General features: G+C 40.9%; 1 protein-coding gene across 1 annotated transcript in view; it reads right to left on the reverse strand.

The window, feature by feature from the left end:
• The window catches only part of LOC104166674 (metalloendopeptidase homolog PEX-like), a gene marked incomplete at its 3' end in the record, with an annotated part of 30786 nt that extends 16650 nt beyond the window's left edge, over nt 1-14136 (reverse strand). Inside the window, exons 1-3 of the mRNA XM_009706692.1 lie at nt 14025-14136; nt 9865-9933; nt 7242-7403 (exon numbers count right to left, since the gene is read on the reverse strand). Of these exons, the coding sequence (XP_009704994.1) occupies nt 7242-7403; nt 9865-9933; nt 14025-14136 (343 nt within the window). The remainder of the gene's footprint in view (nt 1-7241; nt 7404-9864; nt 9934-14024) is intronic.
• Nucleotides 14137-15910: the final 1774 nt, after the last annotated feature.

The raw sequence follows: 15910 nt of genomic DNA on the forward strand, positions 1-15910 counted from the left end.
CACCATTGTAGTTAAATAATTTTTAAAAATACTAGCACCTTAGTGACATTAAGGCTGCTCTTCCTTTCTTTTTTCTTGGTGGCTGTAAACATTGCCCAGTTTCAGAGGACTGGAAGGAAAGCAGTCAGAGCCTAATGCACTACAAAAATTATTTAAATGCATTTTTATAAACACCTATTTTTAATTTCTAATGCATTATGGTCCAGATTTCTCTACTGTTTTCTAAATACACGTAGAAAAACAAACTAGCATCAAAGGCTTGCAAAAATCTTTCTTCATATGCTTAAAACTATCCTTGCTTAAATAAAGCTTTTCTCTTTGAGTCTAAAATAAAATAAAATAGCAAGTCAATACACTTTTCTGGTACTTATAGTGTAGCTTTTAAATTTTACCAAAGCATATATTATTTCCACTTTCCCATATTTTGTGTTCCCTCCTTAATCAGCCTTCTACTACTTTCTCTACCTTTTTTTCCTCTCTCAGTTCCCCATTATAAATTATCAGGACACCAGAATCATCTTACTGGAGTACATAAGGACTCGAAATAATCACTTCAAGCAGCTTTCATAAAGGCAAACTCCTTGTTCACACAAGGATATGAAATAATGCAGAGTACCAGGCACAACTCAGCTTGTCCTACCACCTGCCATCTTGTCTGCTCCCACCTCTTTGGAAAGCAGAAGCATCCAGGATGCCAATAAATGGGGATATTGGTCCCTTTCGGAATGTCTTCTGTTGGCTCACATAGCCTCAGATATGCCTTAAATACCATAGTTTCCATATTTTCAAACCATTAACTTTAATAAAAACTACCAGTGTATTCTGCAGCTCCAAGAACTCATTCCTCAGAATTGTCTCTGTGGATCTGATGCCTTAATCTAGGCCTGCCTTGTTTTGATAAACTGTATCTTCCAACTCATGTTTTATTTTGTGGGTTGGGGGGGGGGAGAGCGTTGTACATTTTGTTGGCTTTTTTAAAAAGGCATTTAACCATGATGAACACACCATTAATCAATTCAGGCAAGCATGTTTCATATTTGGTACAATTACTGTCTATCAACCTATGTCTTGATGGCAGTGTCCATCTCACCATGGATAGACTAGTCACTCTTGAAAATAACCAGCCCATCGCTATTAATTCCTCTGACATTCTGATAAACTATTTAATCATTATGAATTAATTTTGCATTAATGAGGATGTAATTAATATGCATGTCCACAGGAATTCATGAAGATTTATCAATTAATTCACATAGGTTCTAATTCCCAAGGATCATAAATCAAGTAAATCAAACAAATGTTCCCAAACACCAGTTTCATGAAAGGATGCTGTATTTACACAAATAAACCCAACTAATATACTAACATTTTAGGGTTCCTCCTCACCCCTTGAGGAGAAATTCCCCAATCCTTTTCTTGAATATCCATTTTGGCAATATGGAAGTTCTCATGGAAATGGCATTCAAGCAGCTGTGCTTACATAAATGCTTCCTAATGCTGCTCAGTGCTCTAACATACAGCACATTTCCTAAGTGACAACACTGTTTCCAGTTTCAGCATTTAGTAAATTCTCTGAGTTTGTGTATGAAAAGATAAGCACATCATGTGAGTTCCTCCAAAAGTCAACTAACATAACTATACACAAACTGTAACAAAACCAAAGTCATCTTATGGGGATGGGAGCGCCTCTGTTCATAAATCTAATTTCAATAATAAATCTTAGTCTTTTGAGCAATATCCCCCCCTCCCCTTACCTCCAGCCTCCCAATTATGCTGTAGGGGATAACGCACATCATTATAATACTAGGCACAAGAGTTTAAACCAGAAGATTGCAAGACCCCCAGTTGTTACAATATAGGCGGAGCTCCGTGCTAAATGGCAGCATTAAGTTTACTTTGTTATACTAATACTTTCAACATGTACTTTTATAATTTTTTTGTTAGTCAAAATAATGGGAAATTAGATGTCATGGATTGCTATGCCTTCCAAGGTATGAATCCTCTTTCTGCAAAATTACCAGATCAAAGTACAGTCGTGCAGATAGGAACGTATCATCCTTCTGCAGGCAGCAGCCAAAACAGAGCTTCACTGGACATGGAGTGGGAACACCGTGCCGCACGCGGAACGGCAGCGTGCCGTAAGGCCCGCTCCCCTTCCAGCGCGGGGCTCGCAGGAGCACGCAGTTCTGGTCTCCCGACCAGGGAAATGCTGTGGGAGTCCTGTGGCTCGGTTACTATGCTGCCTTAAAACCTCATTTAGGAACCAAAATTATCTCCTTTCCGTACTCATGGTTTCCCAAAATCATCCATTACAAACACAACTTTCATTTCGAGCAGCCACAAAGCCTGAAAAAAGTCCTGGCTTTTGCATCTTTGACTTGGGTACTTCATTTTACCAAAAAGCTATTAACTTGTTGCCCAGAGAGATTTACCTGACTTACACCACTTAGTTTTTTTTTTTTCTTACATTTAGATGAATAAGCCACTATAGGAAAGATCTGGACCACTGAGAAATATGTCTACATCACTGAAAAGAGATCCATTTGTAGTAGAAAAGACCAAGCAAAACAGAGTTAAGCGTTGTTGCTGTTTGCTGCTATCTTGTTATCCAGGAGCAGTTATCCAACAAGATGATATTAGAGGCAAGAACATAAATACCCTCCTGAGGTTGGTTGTTTTGGTTTTTTTTAATTACTGCTGGTATTCTCCCTCTCACTTGGGACAGCTCTCAGCCAGCTACTTCTGAAGGAAAAAAAAAATCACAAAAGACAGGTCAGCTAATGCAGAAACCTAGGCATGAGCATCAGCAGTTATGTCACAGATTTCATGGGTCACATCCAAGCCATCCCAGTGGTCCTGGCTGCACCTGCTGAAGGGTGGGAGAGGAGAAACCAGGGCTGAGGTGGCCCCATGGGCACAGGGCTCCTCTGTGCAGGACAGCAGCTGCTCAACACCAGCTTCTGGGATTTGTCTGAAAGGACAAGTAGTATAAACTTCCATACTGAGATATTTTTACCCTACTGGTTTTACTTAAAGAAATTATTTTCTAAAGAAAAACACAGCAGATTATCTTGGGAAAAGTTGCCTACGCTGCCACATTATTTTGCTTGCTGTCTGTCTCATGTTCTTTAAAAACCTACACACCGTATCCTCCTAAAAGACCTCCATTTCTTTCCTCTTTGCCATATTGGAAATGCCTCACTTTAAGTTGACTGGCATTCAGAAAACAGCTACACTAGAAACCTTAGTGCAGCAAATTAGTCTGAAGTAGGTGTCTCACTGGGCTGGGATCAGTGTGGAGACTTAATCTGTAAACTGGTTTCCACAGACATAAATTAAATTTAAAAGGCCTGGAAGACATGTTTACAAATGATTCACGTAATTTAAATCAGCTGCTTTGCAGTGCTGAGATTTAGGAATGTTTGTGTAGGTTGTTTATTTTTTCAATTTATTGCTTCCTGCATGGTCACTTGAAAAAAAAGCTGTATATCATTGTTCTGCAGACTTCAGAGAAAGGAAAAGAAACTGCTTGGTTCACGATCAACATTCACCACCAGTAAGAGGCACTGATTTACTTGCCTCAGACTTCCAGTTCTGCATTATTCACAAAAAGCCACTTGCATTTCAATGGTAAGACAACAGTACTCCTAAACTCTTAATTAAGGTCACCAACCAAAATGGAAAAATTCAGCAGAAACACAAACAGCTTTGCAGGAAATTTCATGGTAAGTGACAAACATTTATTAACTCGGAGACACTGCAATCTTGACCTGACATAAGGCTGAAATAATTGCAGTTTGAGATAGCTTTTGTTCATACAACTGGTGCCACAGTCAAACCATTTTGTCCATTTTGAAGGACTCCAAGAGCTTCCTCAGAGGCCCATCAGCACTAAAAGTGTTCGTTCTTAACCAGTGAGAGGCACTTTTTAACATGTCTGCAGTGTATCTGCAAACAAAAGGCTGGCTTCAAGTCAGGGACAGTCTGGTCTAGCCAGGAATGGAGTACCTCAGTCCTCCCCAGGACAGTTCTAGAAGGAACCAAGAAGTTTTAACCTAAATATTAGATGTTCATTACCTAGATCCAGGTCATAACCAAAACCACAAGTCTCTGCTTTTGACATCTTTGGCTATCTACAATTGTCTTCTGTACATTCCTCCACAACGCGTGAAATCCTGCTGTTGCTGATGTCCAAGGAGAGACCTACCACTGCTTTCACCAGGCTAGGATTTCATCCATTCTGTATAGCCAGGAGATCAAAGCGAGTTATACATCTGGTTTGTGGATTCCTCTGAAGGCAGAAAAATAAATCCAAGTGACCCTCAAAGGATGGAAAAGAAATTAAACAGGAAATGATGATATAATTTTAGTTTGAATCCATCCTAAGACAGCTAGAGAAAGCCACGTGGGCACTTTGGAGAGATATAAATTTCTACCCCATTATAAACCCGAATCTTACAAAAACCTAGGATTTTTAATTATCACATTACAGTTTGCAAATCTAGAGCCACCTTAAGATGAACATTTTTTGTCCTGTTCCTTCAGAGATATGCAGGCAAAAAAATCTACCATCCAGTAGTTCTCAGCTATTTTCCATTGACCCATTGCCATTCTTCTCTCTGGAATTCCCTACTAAAACACCAAAAACCTTCACCAATACAGAAAACGTTCTACCCTTTCTTGAAGCTGACACCTGCAAAGTTGTATGCTGTTGTGTGTCTGCAACCTCAAAAAAAGAAAAAGGAAAAAAGCTTTGCTTTCAAATCTGGTAATACTTCATGCAGGGTTCAGTACATCATACAGCTACACCTACCACTTTTTGGTAAGGCAAAGCTAATTCTTACACTTGCTACCCATTATCAAATGGAATATCTTCTTCTGTAGCAATTGCCCCTGAACAAAAAAAGAAGCTTCCAGAAGACTGAAGATATCCTTGTGTAACCAAGGCCATACACAGGTCTTTGCACAAGTACCCAAACTCCCTTTCTGCCTACGGCTCAGGAATATTCAGGGACCAGAAAACAAAATAAATTATTTGAACATCTAATATAACTAACATCATTTTAAAATATATTGCCTGAATAAATACTTCTGTCTATATCACACCATCAACAAATATCAAATATGAAAAATGTGGCTTTCTGGCCAAGCCATGTTATCACTTCAAGATTAACAGTTTTCTTTAATACGATAAATATTTCAGAACATAGAACTTGCATAGTAATCAGCTCTTTAAAGACTGGGGCTTTTTTAATCTACTGAGTGCCCAACAGGGACACTCACAATGTAGTACAAAGTTCCACTAAGAGTTCTTTAGGAAGGAGGGATTAAATTGGCTTCCAAGATCTGGTCAGCCATATATATGTTTCTCCATGCAGGAGTTCTTCATCTTGCTAAAATTTTTGATAGCAAGGTTGTGGTCATCCACAAATTAATAACTCTGTATCAAGTTAATTTATTGAAGTAACTCAAGTTAAAACAAACATACATAGATGTTGAAGTTACGCCTTGTTATTTCAGCTACCAACACTGACATCCAATACTTTTTTCTTTTCCTTTTTGAATTTCCAATAATATATTTTGGAAAGCTTAAGTAAAAAGTTGAGATGACGACAAATGTTACATTAAATCAACTCTTCTACACCACCCAACGTTTCACATCTTTGTCCCTGTACCATGACAAGGAGCAGTTTAGGCCTCCCATTAAAGGCACTTCATTACATCCTTTTTTTGATAAGGAGTTTCCATTAAGCAAATACTTCTCACTTAGATGTTTCTTTTTTGTCTTGTATTTTCCTAGCTATGGATTAGCAACTTCTAAAGGGACCACAGTAAGAAAACCATATAAAAATGGGTTTAGCATGACGTCCTTGATTAGGCTCTGTAAAAAGAGGAAACTAAAGATGAGAGTCACAGCTTGCTACTCTATATTCAATTAGGGCTGGCTTCTTTGTGGCTGTGGTTCATGCAGGATGTGCAGTTATCTAACACAGGCCGATTCTGGCAGCAGAACATTTAGAACGCAAAGCGCAACTTAAAACAGGCTCTAGCAATATTTTTTTCCTTTGGTTGTGACTTCTGAAGACAACTTAAAACAGCAGTCATCAGATTGTATCTATGCCGAAATTCCAAACTCATTCTGAAAGCAAATGCAGTTTTAAAATACTTAACAATGTGAAAATTGAGTATGATATGACTGAAGAAAGCAAGCAGAGGACGACTTTGATGCCTACACACACACGTACAAAGTCTAAGATAAAAATAAATGCTATATTTAAGCACAATGATCTAAAACTGACCTCTGTTCTGAGGTGAGCTCAAAGCAGGCTCTTGTGTCAACTAACAGGTCAACAACATGCTCAAGGTGCGCAATGCTCAAGCACACCACCACCAGTAATAAATCCTGCACATCTCCCTTCCTTTGCATGACTCTTTTAGAGAAGATTACAAGAATCCAGCCAGGTTTTCCTACCTAACCCTAATCACCATCCTTGCTCCTCAGCTGGTCTGCACAGCTTCCTGATGAGGAGGCCTTGCTGCAGAGTACAGCGCAAAGTCAAGTCACAGGCAGATTAAAATACCTCTCTTCCTACACGTTTCCACTCCAGGGCTATTTTTTCACTCCAGACACACATTCTTTAGCAGCCTTCTATTCCACTGATGATAGCTCAGGTACTTCAATGGCAGCTTGAACAGCAACGTGAAGGAAACACAATGCCCAAACAACCTCCGTCTCCAGAAGTCTGTAAATTGCCTCCTGCCAAGACCTAGGTAAGCGTACTGGAAAATATCACTCTGGTTTTGCCTTATTATATTCTTTTCCTGTTATTGGCCACTGTTAGAGACAGAGCACTGCCCTAGACTGATGTTTGTCTGGAGCTGGGACGTTCTTAAATGACTGTGTTGTGCTCCTGCACTCCAGTCTACCTGTCTACTACAGGGAAGAAAGTTCAAATCCCCTCGCGTTTTCCTTTGGTATAAGGAGTATCCTTTTGTCCCTCTATTCTTAACTGGTAGAGTTTCCAGCAGTTGTATTCTTACTCCCAAACTCTGTTTCTGTTATAATTCACTATCTCACAATGTTATTTTTCAACAAAAACCAACAAAAATACACTTAAGAGAACATCAAGTTGGATCCAGTGATCAGAAAAAAGTGTGGAGTCTTTACTCATTTCAAACCCAGCCAATTAACACGCTACAGCGACAAGCCAACCACACACTTTCAGCAATGATATACTTACCCTTTAGTTTGAGGTCTACATTGTGTCGCAGCCAAGGATAAACACCATAGTTTGACATGTCTTCAGGAATAGGGTGATTATATATCCAGCCATCACATGCAAACCGATAAAAGTTCTCACATGGATCTACGGATTGATTTATCTTGCTTAGGATGCCAGCAGCTGTAAAAAAGATACCACATAAATTTTGGAGAACACTTTTTGCTAAACAGGGAATTACACGAGGCCACAGTCAAGAAACAATGATTAACGTGTACCAGTCTCTGCAACATGATGCTGACCTCACTTGCAAGCTAAGCCTTGCTGTTCTAGGACTGACGTGTGCCCTGACCTCTGCCATTTTTTAAAGAGCAGCAAGAATACCACTCAGCATCTCTAGCATCTAACAGTGCCAACATGAGAAGGAAAAAGAAAAATATCTGCAATGAATGTTCTTGAGTGCCATACAGTGATGACCACTGAATCTAGCACCACAGGAACGTGAGCTGCTGGACACAGACACCTGAAGACAGGCTCTCCATTGTTGCCATGATAGAATTAATTGCCTGAGGAATTTAGTAGCAATACATATCAGATTGTAATTAGCATTTCAGAAATTATGCACTGTTTACCTTTAGCTGAATAGCTGCACAAGAAAACAAATCAAGTTCTGATTTACCATTCATTGGAAGAGATAATTGTAGTATTTTCAGCTCCATTTTGTGACTGCATCCCCATCAGTTGTCATTGCGAGTGAGACTGGTAAGGGAGAAATCAGTCTGACAAGCCAGAGACTTAACAGCTTTTGAGTATCTAGTCATAGAATGGTTTGGGTTGGAAGGGACCCTTAAAGGTCATCTAGTGCAACCCCCCTGCAATAAGCAGGGACATCTTCAACTCGATCAGGTTGCTCAGAGCCCCATCCAACCTGGCCTTGAATGTTTCCAGGGATGGGGGGGCATCTACCACCTCCCTGGGCAACCTGTGCCAGGGTTTCACTAACCTCATTGTGAAAAATTTCTTTCTTGTATCTAGCTTGAATCTACCCTCCTTTAGTTTAAAACCATTACCCCTTTCATGCGTTATAGCGATTGTCGCATAAATCTACATGGGTCAAGTAACACAGAATGTGGATATTGGACATTTTTTGGCTAAATGATCAAATGTTTTGAGGTTTATCCAAATAACTGCGCAAAAATCCTAGCAAGAAATCCAGTAACTTTTACAGACTTGATACTAGTATTTCCAGCATCCAGTAACTCTTCTTCTTCCACTTAGAGTAACTCATGACAATATCATAGGAATGATATCTCTATATCTCAGCTTTAATTTTCTCTCTCATATTAGTAACTCTCAAACTGACTACACTGAAGACATTTTGGTCCTTAGCAATTTCCTATCACTCCTGAAAAGCTGTTCAGCAAGGCAGGGCTCAGGTCTTGAGATGCTGTGTAGTGACTATATAGAGCACTCTGAGCTAAAACAGTCAGGTCGAAAAAAAGTCTGCCTTGGTTCAACATACCAGCTTCTGCTGAGCTTACCAAAAAATCCGTGTTGTTTTATATGCACACAAGAAGACAACAGACAATTTGGGTTCAAACTTAAGTGACATTTTTTGTTCTGAAGCTCAAGATGAAGCCTTTTTTTTTTGGTTGGGGTTTTGGGGGTGGTGATGTTTTGATTAGTTATCCCACCTTCCTTAGATATTTGCACTCGTTCAAGAATCAGCTCTGGAGATTGGGGCTCAGGGGGGCCAAGAGCACTGTCAGTGCAGCACAGAGTGGAAGCAGAACGATAAGAAATGTCCTTGTAATATTGAGATCTAAAAATTTTTCGATTTATGGAGCCCTCCCCACAGAATTTGTCAGGATTTCCAACACAAGGCAAACACCTCACAGTATCAGCTTAATATGGTTCAGAATGGAAATAAACACTCTAAGCTCACACAATGCCCACCTTGTTTCCAGCAAAGCAGCTCCAGGGGCAGATCTGCAGACATGGTAACTATTGTTTGAGCTTTGCTCTTGTTACACTCAGTGATAAAACTCCCATTGACTCAGTGCAAGCAAAACTCTGTCAAAACTGACCAGTGCAAAATGGGTGTCTCAGGTCCTACCAAGCCCAGTCCCTTTAGCTTACATTTAATACTAATAGATGTCCCAGCTCTAAGGGTTACCACATGTATCTCTGTGTGGGGAAAAGAGCCTGCCAATATGGAAGTAATTGCAGATTTTGAGTTGTAGTCACCATGTTACAATTGTGCCAGTCTGTGCAAGATCCAGCCCTAAAGGATCTCTGTGCTTAACAACTCACTTACTGGTTTTCCAGCTACTGGGAAGGAAACAACTGAAGGTCAAGTTACCCAACATTTTGTTTCCTATTAAAAAAAATAAACCCTATGGGAAACTTTTGAGTTAAACTAGGCAGAATACAGTTAGAACAATTTAAAACATGGATTTTAATTGTAGAAAATAAACAGGTCTGCAGCAACTTTAACAGTGACTTTTTAAAAAGTTTGGGTTCCCCCCCCATTATTAATGAAGGTTTCCAAGTAAAATGTAACATGGAAAAGTGTAAATAGTATAAATATCTCATTAACATGCTATAATCATGATGTAACAGAGAGGATAAAATTGTTACGTACCAGCTTCAATGCATTCTGAGGTCAAACAGTACTGTTGCTTCGGATGAAACTTTATAAGACCTTGGCTAACTGCAAAATGGAAAACCATAATGAGATCATTCGTAACGCATTTTGACCATTGCAGCCAAGTGTTGTGTACTTGATCACTCAAATGTCAGTGCAAGCTCTGCCCATAATCCATCTCCGACTACATTGATTTAAAAGTTAGAATGTATATTAAGTAAACACTGCAGCTTGCAACAAACAATTTTCCCCCTCCTGCGTCTGCTGTCTCCTTCCCGTCTTTGCTCGTAGGAGCATGGAGCAAGGGCTGTCTCTCAGCAGATGTCTGAATGGTGCCTGCAGTAACACCGCCACTTCGGCCTCACCTGCCGACAGCGACCACCACCGCCGCACCAACAGCCCATCCTTCTTGCTGTCACCCACCAGAGATGCAGCCCGGCCGGCCATGGGCGAGGTGACACAGGGCTGTAGCCCACGCACCCTTGGCAGGGCTCCCACCACCGCGGCACCTCCTGCACCCCCGCCCAGACCCAAGGGGACCCTTCCAGCCTCCCCAACGCCAGCCTGGAATGAACCAGGGGCAGCAACAGGCACAGGGACTGCTCTGGTTTGTAAGGCACAGCACAGTTTGTCCAAACTGACTCCCAAAAGTATCGTTACTGTATTTGCTTCCAAAATTGTTGCTGACAAGAACTATGAAATGGTCAGTTAATTTTGCTCATCTTTTAAAAAAAGTGTATTACATCTGCCACTGAAACTTAAGCACAGGAACTGCTAATTTCAGACACTGCTGTCAGGCAGCAAACATGCAGATAATTGATACTTGGGATGAGGATGGGAGAGGCCCAAGGGGTAGGTGAAGTAAGTCTCAGTAGATGTGCTCAGCAGACAAAGAAATGTCTCATTGTGTCCATTATCTTAATAATTCAGTCCATGGCAAAAATAAAACAAAAAACCAACAATGGAATATATTAAAGTATCGTAGCTTTACCAGTGCCGATGGTTACAAAGCAATTTCTCCTGTCAGTGGTATATTGTTCAAAAGGAATAGGAAAATATGAAGTTGCATTTCAGCACAGAAAAATTTTACTATTAAAAAATCTGAAGCTAGAACTGAATATCAAGTTGTTTCATCTCTTCCAACCTCATGGCTTTAATGACAATTAAAGTCAGAAGTAGCCCGATTTCAATTAAATTTTCCTAGAAACCGAGAATGTAAAACTATTTCTGGACAACTTTACCCAAGCTTGCATTGACTCAGTGAAATGCAACACCTCAACCACCTTTGTAAATTAGCCGAGAAATACATGAGATTGAGGCATATAAAGATTGTAATTGGAATATTGAAGAACAGTAGAAAATAGAGAAGTGGAGGTCTCCAGAATAAAATTTGGACCCATATGAAATACAAATAATGGATAACGTGCCTATTAAGTGCTATAACTCCTCTCGACTCACCTTTCCCCCCACTTTAAAGTTAGCATTTTACAACCCATTCAGGTCTCAAAAGTTTGTTAGATTTTTTTTTCTTAACAAAGCAGAGAAGGGAGGAAAAGTCCCGGACACCATTTAATTCTTTTGCACTTGATGGAAAATGAGGGGGAACAAAAAAGAATCAGTAAAGAATCTCAAGCAGCCCTCATGGTTTTGATAGTTACAAAATACCATTTCAGCTGGTTTTGTTCCATTTACAACTTCATCATTAGAGCAAATTTTTTAAAAAAAATCTTTGGCAGTAATGTTTCCCTTTTGATTGAAAAACTTTCCCTGGTTTTCTTCTCTTGCCTTTTTGTTGCTGCTGCTAAAAGAACTAACCATTACATTATTATCTACAGTTGTAGTTACAAACACCCAGTGTTCCAGCCTCTTCCTTTATAAGCCTGTTTCCAGATTCTTAAGCAAATATACGCCATAGTTAAGCTCCCCCCAACAATCTGAAAGGGGAAAATGCATACAAATATGCAGATGCAGATAACATGGATGTTCCTATCGGCTCACAAGTCCAAAGGGCTACCAAGTCAGGAGGAGAGGTGACCAAATTGAGGTTCAAAGCTGCCTGACTTCTTGCCCAAGGGAACTGGAGAGCGATCTCCTTCCTCTTGCTCTGGCCCTGGCTCCCCGGGAGGAGGGGGGTCCTGTCCTGCCAGAGCCCCCAGCACCCTCCGGAGAACCACAGGCAGGAGCCCACCTGATGCCAAGTGACTCCTCTGGCAGCCCCCCAGCCAAAGTCATGGCATGGCCACAGCCAGTATTGGCAAGTAACAGTAAATAGGAATACGTGGTTCTCCCAGATTCCTCTTAGAGTTGTAGGAACTCTGAGAAGAAACCAGAGAAGCAGGAAAAGGCTACGTTTCACTCCTCAGGCTGGAAAATTGAAGGGAAATTGTTTCAGGTCTACCAGAAAGAGGAAGTTCTGCAGATTAAATGAAAACTGAAGAAAAAAGGTCATCTTGAGGTACCTGAAATGTTTCACACAACCAGAAATAATGGTCTCCTTTTCCACAGTTTATGAAAACTAAACAAGAATTAAACTAAAACTTAAAAACAAAAGTGTGTCACAAGGAAACATGGAAACACTGTGTTTGCAAAATGTGAAACCAAAATAATTTAATTTTCCTTTATTCTTTTGATTAAAAAATCTCAGACAATTTCCAAACAAATCCTAAAAACATTTTGGTTGACCCAAGGCCAGCATTTTTACTTTCTTAGCAGTTATGCCAATCAAAATTTTGACACTGAAGCCCTGGCTACGGAACAGGCAGCACACTTTGAAAACTGTCTCTAAGAATCAATATATCTGCTTGAATTTTCACACCTGGTCTACGCATAAAGCACTTTATCTCTGACAAGCTATGGTGGTAAATATCTATTACTTTTTTACAAGCAATAAAAGCAATCTAGTCCTAAAAAAAAGAAATAAGGTGTCTCCATTACTCCCTGGTGTTTGGCACTGTATTCTTTAAGTGAAAACCATTATTTTTCATCTAAAAACAGTACTTTGCACTAACAAGTTGAAGATTTAATCCTGCTGACATTTATAAAGAGTTTCATTGAATTGAGTGGGATTACTCACATACACAAAAGTTGCTTGCCTGCAGATTTTTGTAAAATTTGCTCTACAGCAGAAAAACACTAACCCAGTATAAGCCTGGTGCTTTAGGTATTCTATAGAAAACCTGGTATAGTTTCCTCTGTTGCGATTCTAAGCGAAGCAGACCTTTCAAGCAAGATCACAAGATCATAAAGGATTGGAGGAAGCAAAAGATATGCTCAGAGGCTAAATTCCCTCCAGTCCAGGGAAATCTATGTTGGTCTAAAGAAATGAAAAGTTGGGCTGAATTATTCCAAAAGAGGATCTGTGTCTGCGAGTTCTCACAGGGTACAACACTGCTTTCTTTTCTCTGCTTGGTAGCTCTGGGTACATTTCTACTACTTCACAGCATTCTATATGTGTAGGCATAGGCTTCCATGTGATATTCCAACAAAACCAATCTACAGATGATTCCAAATCACAGAAAGGAAAAACTAATTCCTTCTCTGTTGTGTCCAGTTACAGCTCATAAATCTGATCAAAACATTTTAATTTCATCCCAGATGCACTCTTTATGATTTTTCACAAAGACGACTTTGCAATTCACCATAGAACAGAAAGATCTAAAAAATGTGCAGGCATATGCGCTATTGAAACCTTCTATAGGAAATTTAGTCAAGCCCTAAATGAAAACCAAATGAAGGAAAACCCAGAAGATTCCATAAAATGTGTGCACTACAGATTCACTTTCAGGAAACAGAGAATATTAATCCACATGGGTCACAGTCTGAGTTTGTAATCAGCACTACCAATACATATAATCTCACCCATTTCTCCCCATTCTGCAAAAGAACCTAATTCTGGCTAGAATACATTCAACTGAGTATCCAAATTTAAATTCAGCATTCCAAAAGTTACAGGAGCTCACGTTGCGTCTTCCAGCCATAGCGTTCCCACAACAAATCCCCTTCCTAACACATTTCCATTTCAGGATAAATATAAAACGGGGGGAAAAGCAGCAGAGACCGAGATTTTCGCCACGACACGCCATGAAGCCCAAACACCGGCACCAAGCAGACAGGCTGGGGAAGGCTACGTTCGGGTTAGCCTCGACCTTTGCACTTACCCAAGAGAAGCGCGGTGCCAAGCACGACGGTGCCACTCACAAAGACGCCGAGGGCGATCCGCGTGGCTTTGCTGGCTGCTCTCCCAGCCTCAGGCACTGTCTCTCCTTCCATCGGGATGGCTTGGGTTGCACTTGTTCTTGCAGAAGTTTGGTTTTCCTCTGCTGCCGTGGTATCAGTATTTCAACTGTTCACAGGCTGCACCCATGAGCTCTCCTCCTCCTCTCTCCTAGTTACAACTCCAGGTTTCTGTCGTGAACCATCTCCTAGGCACTTCCTGCTCTCTCCCTCTTAAAGGAAAATTGTGCGTAAAGTCGTAGCCGTCTCCTACGTTTTGCTCTGACCGGGAGGAGGCAAGGCAAGCGGTGACCGCTCTCTGCAGCCCTCGCCTCTGTAGAGTCTCCGAGAGCCAACGGCTCAGCAGTCCCCCTCACCGGGGCTCCGAACACGAGGATTTCACAACGTTGCTGAACAGATGTTTTAGCTATTCAAACATATAGCTGCAAACCCTTTACAATCAACACAGAGTTGCTGACAAAACACGAGACTCATAGAAGGCTTTCTTTTTTCTCCTCGTGCTTATTTAAAAAGACTAATTATCTGCTGACTAGAGTTTCCTCCTCTTAAACCATTCCTCCTGCATCATTTGGCTTCACCAGAAGAGATACCCATTCAGCAGACAAATCCCTTTTTAAAGCTTCCTAAGAGCTCTTAAAGTATCATGTAGCATCATTTTGGGAATTTGGTATGTGACACTGTGTGCCAAAAATCACAGTCATGCAGCACAAAGCAATAATCAGCACAACCTACAGAACAGTGTTGCTTCAAAAGCTATTTTTTTTTCCCAGGCAAGATATTTCAGTTCTTGCTGATACACAATGAATCTTAGATGATCCTATGCTTCCAAGTTAAGTACTACAATGAGCTCAGTGGAAAGTATCTATCTGGCACTTGAAGTTGGTGGGTGAGGAATTAAAAAAAAAAATCAGCCTTATTTATATGAATTTCTCAGTTTCTGGCTTAGACTTGATAATCCTCTCTCCAGGTGGCAAGGCTTCCCCATTCATCAGGTAACAAAACTGATCATTTCAAGGTGAATTCTGAGCTGACTCTGACATCCAGCCCCCTGAGGAGCTCTCGCTCCCTCCACAGCCAGACTCTCATGCAAAACAAGGATGCAGAGAGAAGCAGTGCCATGCTCATGCTCCCAACAGCAGTTTATGTGTCTGAGTTACTTCTCTGCAGATCTACGAGTTCTCATCTCAGCCCCCACCCATCCTGATAAAAAACTGCACAAGTAGAGAAGGCAGCCACGTGTCACAAGGTGCGTGTGAGGGCAAAGTTATCAGTTTGGAGACCAAACAGTTTTTTCCCTGTGAGCACCTGCACACAAGTTGTCCTCGATGTCAGTGGGCATAAAGGGAAAACCCACTCCATCCAGAAGACGACTTACAGTTTGGAGGTCCTGAAGCCCTCACTCCTCAACCCTCTTCTACAGCCTGGCTGTGTCCTGCAAACAAACTGCCCTCATTTCTTACTCCTGTCCCTCTTCACCAGCAAGCTCCAGGAGGGCATTCTCATCTCTGCTTGGCACAGAACAGGGGGGAAAAAAAGCATTTGTTTCGTTTCACCTCCCTACTTGTCCCACATTTAACCCAGGACTTTTGACATCCATCAGCTGAGGAAGAGAAAAATGACACCACAGAGCCAGGAGGACTATGTACCTCCCGGGACAAGAGCTCCTAGTCACATAGGAATGGCTCCTCAGGTGTGAGCAGTCCCTGGTTATGAACCATCCCCAGCGCACATCCATTACCAGCACAGGTTTGAGAAGGTATTCAAGTGACATTGGTCCTATTGAGCCTTTATATCAGAAATCACCAGGAGT

Source organism: Cariama cristata, unplaced genomic scaffold, assembly GCF_000690535.1.
Source record: "Cariama cristata isolate BGI_N322 unplaced genomic scaffold, ASM69053v1 scaffold16260, whole genome shotgun sequence".
NCBI classification, from domain to species: Eukaryota; Metazoa; Chordata; class Aves; order Cariamiformes; family Cariamidae; genus Cariama; species Cariama cristata.